The sequence below is a fragment of the Falco naumanni genome, chromosome 3, assembly GCF_017639655.2.
Source record: "Falco naumanni isolate bFalNau1 chromosome 3, bFalNau1.pat, whole genome shotgun sequence".
Lineage (NCBI taxonomy): Eukaryota > Metazoa > Chordata > Aves > Falconiformes > Falconidae > Falco > Falco naumanni.
Window position 1 is genome coordinate 99,203,745 of NC_054056.1, and position 18,982 is coordinate 99,222,726.

General features: G+C 36.5%; 1 protein-coding gene across 2 annotated transcripts in view; it reads right to left on the bottom strand.

Moving 5' to 3' along the window:
* The window catches only part of CSMD3 (CUB and Sushi multiple domains 3), a 726,030-nt gene that overhangs the window by 304,892 nt on the left and 402,156 nt on the right, over positions 1–18,982 (bottom strand). For both annotated transcript variants that reach the window (XM_040588420.1, XM_040588419.1), the window contains 3 exons: positions 9,018–9,200; positions 7,569–7,895; positions 1,343–1,537 (listed from right to left, as the gene is read on the bottom strand). In XM_040588420.1, the coding sequence (XP_040444354.1) occupies positions 1,343–1,537; positions 7,569–7,895; positions 9,018–9,200 (705 nt within the window). The remainder of the gene's footprint in view (positions 1–1,342; positions 1,538–7,568; positions 7,896–9,017; positions 9,201–18,982) is intronic.

The following is an 18,982-nucleotide window of genomic DNA, read 5'->3' on the forward strand; positions in this document are numbered from 1 at the left end:
CAAATTTTGTTAAGAAGGCAGTTACATAGTGAAAATAAGAGCTAAGCTTTTATTTAAAATAAAAACTAGCAAACTATAAATCAGAGATTATATCATTATTAAATCATATTTTTTTTAAAAAAAGAAAACATTGCCAGCAACTAATTCTTCTTTTTTTTTTTCCTTTTTGGTGAAGCAATCTTAAAAAAGACAATTAAGCAAAAATTATATTTTTATATCTATTAGTATAAACAAGTCAAAGGAAATAAGCGTAACACTGTGCTTTAGTGGTTGTGATGTATGGAAGTATTTAATTTCTATAAATATGAAGATCAATTGCTACAAGAACCTTCCCCAGCCTAGGTGTCACTGTGGACAGAGGAAACGTAAGCAATGCACCAGATTGCTAAAACCTTTCAAATAGTTTTAAATATCATAGCTTAAGATCTGAAAAGAGATCAACATCTTCATTTTGATCCAATATTGTATCAAAAATATCACTTAACTCTCAAATTTAAATTGTTCATCTGTCTGAAGTAGGAAGTTAATAGCTGTATTTTGAAGAAAACCTATATGGAACTGCGTGAAAATAATTTAAAAAACACAACACAAAATAAAACAAAACAAAAATCACAGGTTCTTGACTGCTCTAAGAATTTTCAGTGACAAGCTGAACAAAAGCCTTAATGAGATTTAAAATCAAAGTTGAAGAACAGAAACCTTCAATATGCTAAAATAAGGTTCAATGAAAACAGAAGGTTTTTCTTATGTTCTTCTTCCCTGCTATTTCATTCTCCCAGATATTAACAAGGCCAATCATGATACTGATTGGAATGGAATTCAAAAATGCAGAGATGAGTATTAGTGGTGCATTGCTAGCACTGAAGCTCATTGCTTTAAACAGATTCTCAAATTGGACAAATACATGCTTTAAAAAAGAATTTTAAAAAAAGACAGGAGTGATCCTTTCAAAGATAAAATGTCTTTGGGAAATTGTAGTTCCACCAGTACCAATTGAGAGCTATCTGAAAGTATGAACAGAGTAAACTATTCCCATTCCAGTCCTAATAGGTTTCTCAGATGAGCCTTCACTGTTACAGAGGTTATATAGCAGTGCTCACATTACTGATGTTTATGACAATTTTTTCTGTGTTTTTCTTCTGTTTTTATAACTGCTATGAGAAAAAGCTGCTCCTGCAAACAGGTTTATAAAAAAAGCTTATGCCTCACTAGACTCCTTTATTAAGGACTAGGTTTTACAGGAGTTATGCACAATCCCTTTGCAAAACTGAACTTCATTTGGTGACCACTTACAAGACATTACAGGAAGTTTTCCTGGATCAGAAAGAAATATTACACATACCTCCACACTTAGGAATCGGTCCACTCCACATTACTTTTCCATCCATTAACATGCAAGTAATCGTTTCAGTTCCTTGTGTTTTAATAAATCCTTCCTCACATATAACAGAAATTGAGCTCCCCAGTTGAAAGTTGTCTCCAAAACGCCGAGCATTGATTGGCACTCCAGGATCAGGGCACTCATTATGCCCAAATGCTTTATAAAAGAAAAAAGAAGGGGTGGGGGTAAATATTGTGTGTTAACTCTTGCAAGTAAGATGACATTCTTCGGATTTTATTCTGCTAGTAAGAAAATACAAAACATATTAGGAAACAATAAGAAACAAAAGCTTGACTAACAGCAGAACATGTGAACTATTATTAAATTTGCTTAAAATATAATAAAGTACACCTGCATGAATCTTAGAATGGATGTTACTGCTGGCAGATTTCAGTGATGGCTAAGTTCTCCTTTCCAACAGCCCATCTTATCCAATGTTACAATGGGCCAGAAGCATCCATCAGAAGGGCCGGGCAAGCATCTATGATATCATAACTTAGTCACCTTCTGTATTTTCAATTCACCGTCACAACCATTCAAGCCATACTGACCTCAGCATTCCTGGTATTGCCATAGCCTATTTTGTTTCCTGTACTGAAAGCCAGTGAACAGCTATAAAAGGGGTGATGCTGGTAAAGAAACAAAACCCCTGAAACTTTAACCATATCGTTATGTTTAAGGTCAAAGAAATTACTAGTATGTATAAATCCTTCCAGAATTTCAAGTTTATCTATGGGCAAATTAAACAAATTGTATTTTCCTTGTACATATATAGATACTATAACAAAGACAGTCCATGTCTTCTACTACAGAATATAGCTTACACTGGGAGAACAAAGAAGCTCATCTTCCACCAGAAGTGAGCAAAGTCATATTTATAGCAAAATCATTAGAAGATATGTATTAATTAGTCAGTATATTTTGATTTTTTATTTATTAAGAAGAAAATTGCACATAAATGTTAGAATTTTTAAAATTTTGAATTTTCAGAGAGAAAAAAGTATTACAAACACAATATCCACCACCCTCATATAGGATGACTGCAAATTATATCTTCATTAATAGATTTACATATGGAGACATCAGAAAGGACTATGTCCTAAAAAAGTAATTTCCACAATATTTTTCTATAGTTTTACTAATATTTCTGCTAGATAAAACATATCCAAGGTCCCCCATAAATTTTTCAACATCTAATATTTCATTAACTTAGCAGAAAGACTTCTCAGCTGTTGTCTTACAGAAATATTAAGAATCATAATAACAGACTAGAGAAAGCATTCATTAGCATTTTGACTTAGGAAATGCCACGTATATTGAAAATGAAAATAGTGGGTTTTTTTGAAGAGTTGTCTATCATTTGAGGATAGCATTAAAAAAATGAAACAATCCCATACTTCTTCATAGGGCTTACAAAACTTTCATAGGGGTTACAAAAATGTTTTCAATACTTTATGCACAGTCACCACTTTTAGCGAGTGGATTGACTGCATAAACTTTGACTTCAGGTATAGCTTGGTTGTGTGTGACACCAGTTTATTTAGGCTGTAAAATCAACCCATCACTCTATATTTCAGCTCAGGAACTTGGAGTTGTGGCTGCTCCTGCTATGGAAGCAACTGTACTGTATAGGATGGCTATGGGAGGCAAAAGAGTGAAAGACAACTCTTCCCAACAACAGCAGTCACTTTCTTAGCCTAGCCTAGCTGCAGTTACATTATCTGATGAGTAAAATTCAGTCTGGCTATACTTCAGAAAAGTTTCATAGTGGAGCTGTAATATTATATACAAACCTTCCTAAAAATATTAATATTTTAACCATCATCAATAATTCAAGAAACCATTGAAAAGTTCCTTATGCAATACTATATGTAAAGAGGAGATCCAATCTTCCTGGCATATATACTCATCAACTATCATGATTGCACAGCTACTTTAAATAGTATTTGGAAAAAAGCCAGGCAGCATAATATTAGCACAGGGTGATGGTGAAGAGCTTTTAGTTCTAATATTAACTGAGAAGTATGTTAAAACCTACATTTTGCATTAAAAAAAAAAAAATGTGAAGGGGAGGAACTGCAGAGATCTCAAGAGATAGAAAGCAGGAACGAAGCTAACCGTAACTCATCTGGTCTGGTGTGCTTTGAAAAGTCCTTGGAAATAGTGCCAGAAAAGAGTGGCCCACTGGCACGATTGTTTTGGTGGATTGCCCTATCAAGAGCTTTAGCTAATAAGTCTAGCAATAGCTTTGGAGTAAATGTAACCATTTCAGAGGAAAATATCACAGAAGAAACAAAAGTTAAGATCATTTCAAATAGTAAAGAGATACTTCATTAAAAAAAAAAATATCTTGAAAAATTGTTCTAAGCCAGGTAAACAACTCTCAGGTTATTCAGTACCATCACATGTAAACTCATACTGCTGTGTAGTACATAACAGTTTGAAGAATTCTATCCTGGGAAGTACTGAGACTGAGAAGCGTACCAGAAGGGAGCACCAGCAAAAATGTGCTGTGATGGACATACTCCATCACAGCAATAAGACAGACTAAGGCAGTCTTTGGATATAAAACCAGCATCTAGGATTCTCGGTGTCTTGGACTACGGAGCTAAAAATCACTCGAGTCAGTAGGCTGATGTCAGAGTCCCACAGTTTGACTTTTGGCATGCTGCCATGTAGTCCATAGGTTTGTAACTTAAACTATTATGGAAAGATTACTTCTGTAATTTATCAGATTGCAGCTGTCCTTACTGAAGAAAGATTAAGACATATTTTCTGGGGTTATTTTTGCTTTTGTAAGTAGATTTTAACTACAGAGTTTAACAAATTCATACACACCTCCATCTTAAACATAGCCATAAAAAGAAATAAAAATAAATGTGTTAAGCTACTCAAATATAGGAAACACTTCCTTAAAATAATTATTTTCAGAGCGGGTGGGCTTCATTATGCAACTGGTAAAAGTTAGTATTGCATTGTTACTTCTTTAAAAAAATAAATCTGTAACGTTTGGTATTATTAGTGCATACATTAAGTGACTGTTAATTAAAAGATATCATAAACAGACTAGCACATGCCCAAAGACACCGGCAAATTTTTTAAAAGTCTAGAATTTTTTCTGATAACTATATTTATATGGTACTGAAATATTAAAACTGATGTCTTGACAATGTTTGATTAATTGTAATTAAAATTAAATTAAATAAAAAAATCCTAAATATCAGGATTATTCCATACTAATCATCTGTATCTTTAATTTTGACTTTAAATCCAACTTCAATTAACCTGTATTCAGTTCTATTTCTGCAAAATGTAATGACTTGAGAATATCCATTGAAAGGCCTAATTTTTTATCCAATAAGACTGCCTTAGACTCTCCAACAATAACTTTTTTCTCATCACTAGATTTAGCACACCACAATGAAACCTTAAAGTAGTAAAAAGAACTCTTATAAATGTTAAAAGGACTAGAAACAGAAGAAAGCATAGAGCAAATGTTACAATTTCTGTTAAGAAACATGGATTCAGTATCCCATTTTCATTATAACTGATTTTATATTTCAATAGCACTGAATAACCCCAGACTTTCCAGTATTTAGTTATGGTACTAAGATACCTATCTACAGCTCAAAGTTTAGTTTGCAGTGATGACTGGTAGCTATAAAAAAACACAAGAAAACACCACATTTTCTTCATGCTTACATACTACATTTGTGAGAAACTGCCTGGGGATGAAGCAGCTAAGGTAGAGGCCTGGGAGCTGAAATATAAGACAATATCGGGGGAAAAAAAACTTATTTACACAGTAATCTGGCGTCAGCTTCTCTCTCTCCTTTTCAGATAGCAAGATTTAAGCTGTCTAAAGAAATACTTCTCTGAAAGACTGACAAAGTAAACCAAAATAAAACAGAGAGAAACAAAAAAGATGGAGAGGTCAACTGTGATGCAAGATAGAGAGCCACAGGGGAATTTAGTCCTTGCACTTCTATGACAATAATATTAATTATTAACATTCCTTTGAGAAAAATGTGGCGTCTGGGTCTTTCAATTACCAAGCTCACTAAATCTTATTTGATTTTTGGTTTAATGGATTTTTTAATATATTTTTTCATAGTAAAACATCTTCAACAATAAAGACTATTTTTCTCATAAAGCCAAGCATGTAACACATTCTTCTGGTAAGGAGAGATGTGGGTACACAGCTCTCCTTCAAATCATGCAGTCAAAAATTCACTGACATTCCAAGTAAGCCTCTGGAATTCACATACACTTGGGTGTTAAGGAGAAGCACAGGAATGGCACTCATGACATCAGAATTTTGGGAATATCAAAATATCCACCATCTTTTCCCTATTTTGTCTACCTGTTGGCATGGAAAACTACTTTGCTACCTCTACCATCAGAAAAAAAAAAAAAAAAAAAAGAGAAAAAAATCTGTGAGGTGGGGCAGCACTGGCTGGAGGATGTGATAATCACCCCGATAGCCACTCTCTCATCCCTACCATCCTACCCTCCTACTATCCCCTACCATCTACACATAGTTGCAAGTCTGACACCTTAGGCATTTTTGCCCCTTCCAATTTCCTTCCAGCTCCCCAAAAGGAACAATCTGGCTAAACCTAGTCCTTCTCACTTCAGTGTTCAGGTGGCAAAATTTGATTTTGCATATGCTCCCAGGAAAGCTTCATGCTATATTTTTCAGTGTTATTCAGGGTGTGGGTTTACATATTGCATCATCATGTCTGCCCTAGCTGGGAACATATCCTGCTGGACTTTGGTGTGGGATAAATGCCAAATAGTTTGATAGCAATACAACCGAGGCAGTTCTTCATATGTCCTTCAGAAAAAATGCAAGGATTTTGCCTACAAAAAGCAAGGTGAATAAGTGCTAATGGTATCTAGTAGTGGAGAAGATATTTAATGTCACCTTCAATTATTATGCTGTCAGGAAATGTAGAACCAAGTAGTAAATGTGGAGCTATATATGTTTTTCATTAGTTTCAACCTCTTCATCTCCCCCAGGATCAAACCAAGTGAAATATACAGAACTACATTTTAACAGGAGAATCTCTGGTTCTGTGTAATAGATGAACTAAATACAAAAGGTGACAGAAGATGCTGGTTTCCCTTCCAAAAGCTACAAATATGTAGGTACAATTCAGAGTGCTCAAGACAGAAGCCCAACTACTATTTACTGCAGTTGCTCTGAATGTCAGTCTAGAAATTTCTCCCCCCCTGCCCCATGGCTGTTTTACAGCTCCAAGTTAAAAGTGTATTGATCAGGATATAATAACATGAACTTACCTCCAGCCTATATACAAGCATACCAAGCCAAAGTAATTTAAAACAGTATTTAAGTATTCTTTTTAACATTGTAATGTAGTAGCCAGGCATAACATACAAGCTTTTTACATAAGCATGTAAGCAATTTGATTGTCAAAAGGCAAAGACAGACAGGTGTAGCTGCACATAGAAGTCACCCAAGTAGCAAAGAATTGCTAAACAAAAGACAAGATAACCACAAGAGACTGCAAATAGGCCAGACACCATCCTGAATACAAAAGGATGACTGGCAAGACAAAAAAAAACCAAGGTAAGTAGTACCAGAACAGTAGACCTCCTTTTCTGGGAGTAGAAAAAATAGCTTAAAATCATCAGCCATAAAGAAGGTAAAACACAGAAAGAGAAGACGAGCCTATTGCGCTTTGACTTCTCTTATCAGAGCTCCTACTGCTGCCCACATTAACAGTAGTGACTAGGAGCTAGCATGGACTGCAGCCACCAGCTCCAGAGGATTACATACTTCCCAGCTAAGCTAACATATTTGTATTCAAGATTAACAGTTTTGTACTTATAATGATGGTAATCAATGTTATGTAGGATTTAACCAACAGCACAAAGTGTGCTTTTAACAAATTTAGTAAAGTTTCAAGCCACCCTGATTTGTCAGTCTTCTAAACACTCCCATCATAATGCTTTCTAATGCAGTAAATGATAAACATACACATATTTTCAGCCCTAGCACTGTATTTGAAAGACAATCTAAACAGCTAAATTAGGTATTTGTAGGCATATAGCATTTATTTGCAGACGTATTATCATAGTGTCGTTTTAAATACACGTAACTCTCGTAAACTGTATGTGGAAAATGAAACACACACATATAATAAAAATTACTCTTACTCACTGTTATAAGTGATGTTAAATCCACGTCCTGACATTGAATGGTCAGCTTGAAATTCCAGACGCAAAATATGACCATTACTGGTAAGGTGGGAAGGAACTTCAGCACCAGTAAATGTTCCTATTATAGGGGAATCTGGAGAGTCACCATCTTTAACTGCAAGGAAGTCAAACTGAGATTCCAAGTCAAAGTCATTAAAAGAGAGATGGATTCGGCTCCCTGGGTCTGAAATTATTGTCCAGATACAGTTTAAATTATTCCCATATCCCTCTGGATAATCAGGTGAGAGAACTGTTCCCATTGGTGCAGTGAAATTGGAAAGGCAAGGAACTGCCAAAAAAAGAGAGAAGGAAATTAGATAATAGAATAAAGCATTTCAATAAGGAACTATTTTATTATTAGGTTTTTGTAAGAGATGCTTAAACTTGCTGATTACTTCAACTCAATAATTCAATATTTGTTATGATCTGTGAAGGCAGTGAGAAGGTGGGGGGGTTTGTTTTTGGTTGGTTTTTTTTTTTACCTCTTTATTCCCTTACCCTTAATAAAACTACCTCCCAAACAGAGTCCCCAAGTAATAAAGATCATCCTTGTTGCATTGGAAGCCCACAGCAGTCCTTAAAATTTACGCATGTTCAACAATCCTTAATCACTTGGAACCACTTATTTTCTCCTTTAGGGAACTGTTTAGATGAGCAGACCTCTCACTGAGCACATTAAAGAGGCAGAAAGTCAATAGCACCCTTATCTTTTGTTGTTCACACAAAACACAAGAAATTAACTAGCCTCAGAGAGACAACAAAGTTTTCTGGTTATCAGGATAATATTTTATATTCAACTTTTTCAGTTAAGCCACATGAAATTGAGTTGCAGGGATGAAAGCAACTGATTGCAATCAATATATCTGATCTGCACTATTTTAGTGGAAAAGTTAAGAAAAGTGTTGCCACAAATACATCTCACATCATTGGTTTTACTTATGCTGTACAATGCAACTGTAAGAGCTATAAATGTCTATGATCATTTAAGTACTAAAACACATTAATATATAATACATGGGGCAAAAAATGTAAATAATTTAAACCTTTGATTACAATTCAGCAACTTCTAATCTAAGGAAATGTGTAAGTGTGGCTATAAACAGTGTATCATACATACAAAATCTACAGAGTCCTATAAAAAAGCCAATAATAAAACATTATATCAAATTACATAAAGATAACTGTTTTAATAGTTGCTAGTAAAAGAAAGAAAGTATTTTAGCAGTTCTAGAGCCTGTCTTGGCCATAATCATTAGGGTAATCCACCACTGAATTAAAGTAAATTTATCCTGTCATCAGATTTATTTGCATTGTGCTAACTCTACAATCAATTACACAAATTATGACATATAAGAAAAAACATCATAATGTTATGTTTTAAAAAGAATAATAAAAAATATTTGGTACATACAAATACAGATTGGTATGTTCGCAGACCACTGGTTATTTTCTTGGCAAATGATAGATTTCTCTCCAATTAATTCAAATCCAAACTGACACTCAAACCTTAAAACATCACGGTTTGAAAATCCATCCCCTTCTCTGATACCATACAATGGTGTTCCAGGATCCCCACAGCTTTCCTTTTCAATTTCTGTTGAAACAAATAAGCAATTTATTTCTAAAATAATAAAACAAATTCCCTGTGTGTGTATATGGTTACATCTAGATAATAACTATACGTTGTTATAAGCAAATGGAAATCATCTACATAAGTTGCTGAAACGCATGACTGAGTTTGATTCTATACTCCAGCTTCTTAAGGATGAAATCAGAATTTCTGACATCTTTGAGTTAACAGAGTACTTGAACTTAAAAGGATATGAGAAAAAGTATTCCTACTTTATTTTGTAAAAATTTAGGGAATAGCAACATTAAATAAATTATCACTTTAGTACATGAGCGTTTATAACTAGCAACACAGACAAGCACCCCACTATGTAAGTACTCAATGTTCCTTACAGCTTAAATTAATGAACCAATGACATAGCAAAAAAAGGGAGTAGTGACACAAACAGAATTTCTCAGAGTCAAAAGAAAGCTATACATAAATATATAAATATTCATACACATTTATATACACGCTATTATATATACATGCAAAAATAACTTCACTATACAGAAATAACATTTTACCTCAGTACGCTGCAAGGTATCTGAATTATTCTTGCCTATTTCTAGAATTGTTACAGCTACAATATTCTAGCAAATTATATACTGTACTGAACTTTCGCTGGCAGAAGCCTGGAAGGATCTTCTAAAAAGCATTTTCACCCATATGCATATCACAGGCTTACAGGGCAATTAAAGCTGGAATCAGAATGGTTTGGGATGGAAGGGACATTAAAGATCATCTAGTTCCAACTGCCCTGCCATGGGCAGGGACACCTTCCACTAGACCAGGTTGCTCAAAGCCCCAGCCAACCTGACCTTGAACCACTTCCAGGGATTGGGCATCCACAACTTCTCCAGGCAACCTCTTCCAGTATCTCACCACATTCATTATGAAAAATGTCTTCCTTATATCCAATGCAATTCTATCCTCTTTCAGTTTAAAACCAGTTACCCTTCTTCCTATCACTACACTCACTGATAAAGTGTCCCTCCTTATCTTTTCTGTAGCCCCCCTCGAAGTAATGGAAGGCCACTATAAGGTCTCCCTGAAGCCTTCTCTTCTCCAGGCTGTACAACCACAACTCAACCTGTCCTCATATGCAAAGTGCTCCAGCCCCCTGACCATCTTTGTGGCCCTCGTCTGGATCCCTCCAACAGGTCCCTGTCCTTCTTGTGTCAGGGACCCCAGAGTTGAACACAGTACTCCAAGTGGGGTCCCACAAGGATATAGTAGAGGGGGAGAGTCACCACCCTTGACCTGCTGGTCACACTTCTTTTGAAGCAGCCCAGTATGTGATTCACTTTCTGGACTGTAAGTACGCATTGCTGGCTCATGTTCAGTTTTTCATCTACCAATACCCTTAAGACCTTCTTCTCAGGGGTGCTCTCAATCCACTCTTTCCCCAGCCTGTATTTGTGCTTGGGATTGCCCTGACCGATGTGCAGGACCTTCCACTTGGCCTTGTTGAACTTAATGAGGTGTGCACAGGCCCACCTCTCATCTCAAGCCTACCAAGGTCCCTCTGGATGGTACCCCTTCATTCTAGAGTATGAACCATACCACTCAGCTTGACGTCACCCACAAACTTGCTGAGGGTATACTCAATCTCACTGTCCATGTTACTAACAAAAATGACAATGGTCCCACTACAGACCCCTGAGGGACAACACTTGTCATTGGTCTCCACTTGGACATCGAGCCATTGACTCTTTGAGTGTGACCACCCAGCCAATTCTTTATCCACAGAGTCGTCCATCTGTCAAATACATGTCTCTGATTTAAGAGACAAGGATGTCTTGTGGGACAGTGTCAAATGCTTTGCACAAGTCCAGGCAGATGGTGTCGGTTGCTCTTCTCTCATCCACTTACTGCTGTAACACCATCATAGAAGGCCACCAGATTTGTCAGGCACAATGTGCCCTTAGTGAAGCCTGTTGGCTATCACCAATTACTTCTCTGTCCTTCATATGTCTAGGTTCCAGGAGTATTTGCTCCACGATCTTACTGGACACAGAGGTGAGACTGACTGGTCTGTAGTTCCCCATGTCTTCCCTTTTCCCCTGTTTAAAAACAGGAGTTATGTTTCCGTTTTTCCAGTCAGTGGGACCCTAACTGGACTGCCACGACTTCTCACATATAATGAATGGTGGCCTAGCAACTTTATCTGCCATTTCTCTCAGGACCCGCAGATGCATCTCATCTGGTCCTATGCAGCTGTGCACCTTCAGATTCCTTAAATGGTCTTGAACCTGCCTGATCTTCTGCAACAGTGAGCAGTACTTGATTCTCCCAGTTCCTGTCTTCGTATTCTGTGAGTTGGGTCATGTGACTAGAGCACTTGCCAGTGAAGACTGAGGCAAAAGCTTTGAGCACATCAACCTTCTCCATGTCAGTTGTAGCCACGTCTCCCATTTCGCTCATCAAGGTGGTACAGTTTCTTTCACCTTCCTTGGTTGTCCTATGTACCTGAAGAAACCATTCCTTGTTATTTTTCCCATTCCTAGCCAAGTTAAGCTCCAGTTGTGCCTTGGCTTTCCTGATCTCCTCCCTGAGGTGCCCTGGAAGTGACCTCAGCATATCTCTAGGCCAGGCTCCTGCTCAAAGCAGGTTTAACAGAGGTCAGGCCAGGTTGCTAAGGGCTTTATTCAGTTGGTTCTTGAAAACCTTATTCAGTTGGTTCTTGAAAAACCTTCCCAGATGGAGACTGTTCTGGGCAACCTGTTTCACTTCCTGACTGTCCACATGGGAAAAAAATTTCCTCCTTATATACGGTCTGAACTTCTCTTGTTCTAAATTGTGCCTATTGTCCCCTCATCCTTCCATCATGTACCAATGTAAAAAGCCTGCCTCTGTCTTCTCAATAACCTCCTGATGGCTACTGCCAGGCTGATATTGCCTCACAGGACAAGTACTCCAGCCCCTGATTGCCTTGGCAGCCCTCCACTGAGCTCACTACAGTTAACCAATATCTCAAAACTGGATGGAGTATTCAAGATGGAGTCTAAGGAAGTTAAAATAAGAGAGAATCATAATTTCAGTCAGTCTGTGCTCTTGTTTGTCCAGTCCAGGATCCTTTTGACCTTCTCAGCTTTCTGACTGCCAGGGCACCAAGGCCTTTTCTGAAGAGCAATTTCTCAGCCCTTTCTATGTACAAGAGTTATTAATTCCCAGGTGTAGGACTTGGCACTTGCCCTTGTTGAAGTTCATAGAACTCCTGTAAACCATTTCCACTGGAGGTCCCTCTGGATAGCAGCACTGTTCTTGAGCACATTTGACTGTCTCTCCCAATTTGATGTCATCTGCAAACCTGATGAGAGTGCACTTCATAGCCTTTTCACAGTCACTAACAAAGTGGAATATCCCAGAGTAGATTCCTGTGGTACTCTTCTTGCTCCTGGCCTGCAGTACACTATGGTCCATTAACCTCCAGCCTGTTTGGTGTTGGTTTTTTTGTTGTTTTTGTTTTGTTTCCCCCCACCCCCCGGAGGTGGAGAGGTGTTTGCTTGCTTGTTTGTTTTTGGGTTTTTGTTGGTTCTTTTTTTTTTTTTTTTTCATTCATCCAGTTATCTCCAATAGTATTCTTGCATCCAGGTCAGGATATCATATTCACATATCCAACTGTGGAGTGGACAGAGTGAAAATCCTTGATAAGGCTGAGGCAGGCAACATCCAATGCTCTCTCCTTGTTTGGTGACCTAGTGATTTATTGCAAAAAAGCAGTCAGCTTGGTCAGGTGTGATTTATCCTTGATAAATTCATGCTAGCTGTTCACAGTCACTTTCTTCATTTGGAAATGGCTTCCAAGAAGACATGATCTGCAGTTTCCTCAGGAACTGAAATAAAGGTCAGTACAGTTGCAAAGGAAAAGCTTTTGGCTTTTGTTGAACATCATACCTCTTTTTTACAGTCTTTGGGGATCTCTCCTAAACTCAACAAACTGCCAAAGATCATAGAAAGTGGCCTTGCATGGAGATTCACCAGCTCTCTCAGCACACTTGGACAGTCTGTTATGTCTTAAAACTTGTAAAAAAAAATGTAGTGCTCAAGATATGAAACATAGGAATACATTCATCCCCTACAAATACAGGAAATATGGGACATAGGTAATTGAAATTTAGAACAATTTTTTTCCTTGTCTATCCCAAGTGTCACAAACTTCTTTCATAAGGGATCCTAACTATAAAAAGAACAGAAATCTCATAATTAAATTAATCATGTGTAATAATAATAATAGCAGCATCAAATATCCCTACAATTTTTTTTCTTGAAAGGTCTTGCTGTCACTTTTCCACACTTCCTCATTCGGTAGTTTGAGTATGATAAAAAAAAAAAACCAAAAACAGTAAAACCAACAAACAAACAACCCCCCCCCCACAAAACCCCAGCAAATATTCTGAATTTAACTCAAATAATTTTTCTGAGGTCATATTGCCAGTAGCATACACCTCATTTTTTAAAGATTTCAGCTATTAATGGTCTGAATACAATGGAAATGTGACAAGAAAATAAGGAATATTCCATTTCAACAAGGAATATTAAAAAGAGTTGAAGATTATTTAAAAAAAACACACAAATTTCACATATTTTAAAGACTTTAGCATTTTGTTTGATTAAAGAAAAATCAAAACCAACAAAACAAAACCATCTAACAAAAAAGCACAACATCAACATTTCTTATTGCTTTACTTGTATTTGTTCAAACAGTTTTAGGAAAATAAGATAATTCATAGTTTAAAAAAGACAAAACCAAGTTGAAGCCAGAACATAGACCTCCAGTAAAAGTTAAAGCTGTCCTGAGGAAACAACGTAAGATAGCCCAAAAAAGACAAAATCTCACCCCTCCGATTGTTAATGTGAAACCTAAAGAAGTACTCTGTTTTAAACTGCTGAAGAAATATCAATTTTTCCTGGGCTGTCCTGGTAGACTAATAATATTCTAAGCACCCAAGTACTTCACTTTCCATCTGAGGAAAAAATGTATTCTATAAACTAGTTCTCCAACAAGTGATTACATCAACTAACTTAAAGTAGTTTTCTTCACAGAATATACCCCAGACAATAAATGTATTTATACCTACTTATATTTATTCTTTTTGGGAGTACTATACTGATGTAGCTGGGCCAATGTCTTTCTCTAATTATTATTTTATCCTAAATAGCAAGAGTTTCCATGCTTTTTTGTCAATTTTTAAAAGATATATAGCGGAGCAAAGCTGATACAGTGAGCTTCCTCATCTTGTCTTCTACCAGACATCCCTATTAAGAAGACTTAAGGAACTGATTCTGCGTTCAAAAAATTCTTAGGCAGAGTATAATTATTTACAGAAGTTAGTTGGAACAAAATTACTATTTTCCTTTATTCTATGTGATTGCTGCATTTGAGAGATTATAGTCATAGGCTTATATTTCATTTGCTTTCATAAACAGAATTAAGTTGACTAAAACTGCCATTCACGTAACTTCTCAAATGAGAGAAACCATGCCAAAATCCCATTCACACTTACTTATACTTATAGCAAATCTCTATTACTTTAATCTTTGCTTCATGGTTTGCTAAATTTCATGACATCAGTTCATTTCTTAATTTGAAACAGAATATTTTTGTCAATAGTTCTCCTTAGGAGAAGAAATGATAGGGTTTGGGGTTTTTTTTGTTTATTTGTTGGTTGGTTGGTTTGTTTGGGTTTGGGTTTGGTTGGGGTTTTTTGTTGGTTTTTTTTTTATTATTATTTATTTAAGTGCAAATACCTTTTAGATTTGTTTAGAGAATGTGAATAAACTTCCTTTGAAATAGACAGGGAAAAAAAGATACTGCCTACTGAGTTTCTGTCAGAATATCACATTTTGAATAACACTGTTTTAGGAAAGACCATTATTTTGTCTATGTTTGAAGTCACTAAGGGAGAAAATTATATTCACATTCTTATTTTTTACTGCTAGCTTTACTACTTTTGTTTCAGCTTCCCTGCACTGCATATTTGTTTCAAGAGCTCCTACCTAAGAAGTTATATTCGTAGCCTGACAAAGTCTCGTTTCTTCATAAACATGCACAGTCCCTTACTGTAAATAGTCCATTTATAATAAATAGGAATTATTTAGTTTGAGATTAGCAAAAGAAAGAGTAAGTTTTCAAACAGCTCAATTATTAATGCCATATTTTTATTTTCTTTTTACAAAATGGTATAAAATTGGAAACTTCAGAATGAGCCACCTAATAGTGAAGAGAAATAAAAGGTATTATGGGCTACCCTCCTGGAACATAGCTTGAATTCCTACCAACAAAAGTGTGTGTTAAGAGTTCACCACTTTAACATTTTAGTTGGACTAAAAATGTCACTATTTATAAAAAAAAATCCTGCGTATAATGCACATATATAATAAAGTTGCAATTCACAGCAGAAGTTGCTATAGAGTATATTTTAGTGGAAATGCTATTTCTACAGGATATTGCATAGTATAAGTATTTGGAAGAAGTTTATTATATATAATGACTACCTTTGAAAAGTTAAAAGTAGTATTGCTTAAGGACATTTTGTATTTTATTTTCTGGTTACTTTGTATTTTAACATTCTGGTTTATGTTCTTTTTTTATAACTTATTCCACTTTCTGAGATTTGCAGTTCATGTTGGCAACAATAAGAAATGGCTGCAGTGGATTGTCCTTTTCCTGTGATCTCTAGTACTGACTTACAAATCTGTTATACAAAAGATAAGCATCGTTATTTGTTCCTAAGGAAAAAAAATTCCACACTTATGCTAATATTATTTCCATTAGATAATCCCTTTTTTTTGTAGCTTTATAAAAAAAAAAAGAGAAGCATCTCTAAGTATAATTACATTTTTTAAAATGTGTTAATAATGAATCAGGCATGATCTTTTCTGGTTTAAGGCTTTTGAGAGGGGAAAAAAATATCTGTTCTTCTTTTCAGAAGTTATTTCACATAGAAAGGCATTAACAGTAAAAGAGGCATGATTTCTGGTGATGTTAGAGATCTAACGTTTTTAAAGAAAAACTCCTGTTGAGACCGTTTAGGATACTCATTATTTTGAAAATCTGGTATACACAATTGATAAGTTTGTGGCTACAGTGCACTGAATGGAGCTTATAATTACCAACATATTTTCTAACAAGAAATATCAAGAAAAAATATCAAATTAAGGGGAAAATAAAAGAAAAATAGAAACAAAATTAAAGTAACGTTCTCCTTTTGTTTTAAATTAGCCTTTTGTGGTTTTTTTTTATATCTTACTGAAATATTCTTTAAATTTCCAAGTCGTGGTGTACTGAAAAGAAAGTCAAAAGCTACAGTAGCTACCGGTATAGGGGGAGCAAGATAGGAATGTTCTTTTTCTCTTGCCCTCTGTCTTTGTGAAAGACAGGCACATTCTGGATGGAGGTGACTAAGTGTGCCTTGGGGAAAAGAAATGGTCTTTTAGTACATGAATAAGTTTTGACAGATTCGCACTGGAATTAGGGCTTGAAGAGGTAACTTGTCTATCTTTTCCCTCCTGTAACTCAAGGCAAAATAAAAGATAAGAATGTGATTCTTATAAGGAAAACAACTTTGAAAGAAAAGATACGACTGGTGCACAGTTGAAAAGCATAACATTGAAGACTTGCTATCACTTCAGCAGAGATTCAGAATCTAGTACTTCAGTGAAATACCAGACAAAGACCAATCACTCTCTACTCAACAGCATTTTTTGTTTCACTGACCAAATAAATGCAAATATGACAAAAAACTACATTTGTTTTGTCATTAGTAAGATTGCATTTGAAATCATTATATGCTCTTTCTTGCAAAAAAGCATACTGTATTAATTAAATACTATGTGAAAAGAAACAAGAGTTTCAGTATGTAGTTCAAAAAGAATAAAGCTGGCTGATATTTGAATTTGTTATATCAAAAGCTACAACCATTCACCATCATATATTAACAAAGTGATATTTTGCAGGACAATGGGGAAAAATCCTTGTAATCCCATTCGGAATCACAAGGGTATATATAATCTCTATATACATTACTGAATACACATTACATATCTGATTCAGTTGTGAATTTGATGTTCCAGTGTTCCCACTGCAGGACTTGCTTATCCAAAGAGCTAGGAAAAGATACCATTATATATTTGTACAACATTTGTTCTCAAAGCATAAGGAACCACCAGCAGTGTAATCATCTGTATTGGGTTTGCGTGGCAAGATTTTGGGGTTGGGGGGGGGGGGGGGGGGAGAGGAGTGGGCTACAGGGGTGGCTTCTGTGAGAAGCTGCCCCTATATCTATGCCCCTAGATCCAATGCCAGCTGGCTCCAAGATGAACCCACTTGCTGGCCAAGGCTGAGCCCATCAGCAGTGGTGACAATGCCTCTGGGATAACGTATTTAAGGTGGAATACCTGCACAACAGAAACTGCAATTGCAGGAGAGAAAGGAGTGAGGCTGTGTGAGAGGAAGAGCCCTGCCGAGCGCCGGGCCAGCGCAGGAGGCAGGAGGTGCCCCAGGCGCCGGAGCAGAGGTTCCCCCCAGCCCGTGGTGCAGCCCCCGGTGAGGCAGGCTGTGCCCCTCAGCCCATGGAGGGTGGCGGGGGAGCAGATCCCCACCTGCAGCCCGTGCAGGGCCCCACACCAGGGCAGTTATTTCTCTAGCAAATAGCAAGTGTTATAACATGGATTGAATCTTGCATTGAGTTCAAATACAAACAGGCTGGAATGTCTGTATCAAAACCATGAGAAAGTACACTCCACAGAACCTCTGGCTGTGCCTGAGTGCCCCATGAGAGACCCACCAGTGTATCACAGCACCTTCTTAGTGCTCTTGGGTTCCCTCACAGAAGAAACAGGTAGGCAAAGGCAGAAAAGAAGAGGAGGAGGATGATTTACACATGTAGTCAGGTCTTGTCCCTGTATGAATTCACAAGATGTTTAGTGTCTAATGTGTTATACAGTACACCTGTCCAAGGGTATAGAGTCTGTGAAATTCTAAGGAGAAAATAATAATAATAAAAAAAAAAATCTATAAAAGAAGCAGCTGTTCTTTCCTTGCTATGTAGGCAGTGATAACCTTCTACACCCTTGCTGAATTGTGCCAGTTTTCAGGGTACTTCTCATTTCCTGATTAAGTAAAGTGAGAAGCCACAACACGAGCATTTTACTAAGAAAAAAAGCATAATTAATTGAGGGAGGGGAATGGGGCTAAGGCCACTTATGGGAAAGTTCGATGGCATTCCTCTCAGAATCCAGTGGGAAAACAATGGCAGCCACCATTGAAAGTAATATTTTATGTATATCGTAAGTGCTCAATAAACCTAGGAATAACTGTTTACAGCCATTCTTCATGACAATAGATTTTTCAGAGGGACAGCAGTATATCTGCATGAATTTTATGGTATAATTTTTCTTTTTTTTTACTATAAGCATAAAAAATATTTCATAATTTTGTTCTATTACATATTCTAGGTACTTATAGATTTTATGAATATACATAATTCCTTCTTTTCCGATTCAGTGCCATGTTCTGTCTTTTAAAGATGAGTTTACTACTCAGCCAGCAATAAGCTGGCCCAACTAACGAATGAGCCACATGGGGCTTTACATAATAACTGCACCTCCAATAAATTAAGTTCCTCTCTTAATTGAGGTTTGGAAAATGAACTGTTCTGTAGAACTCTATCCACACAAACAGTTTAATAGCACGTGTGACTTCTTATTCATATAAACAACCCCAAAAGCCAGTGTTCAAATGCATATTTGGGGGAAAAAAC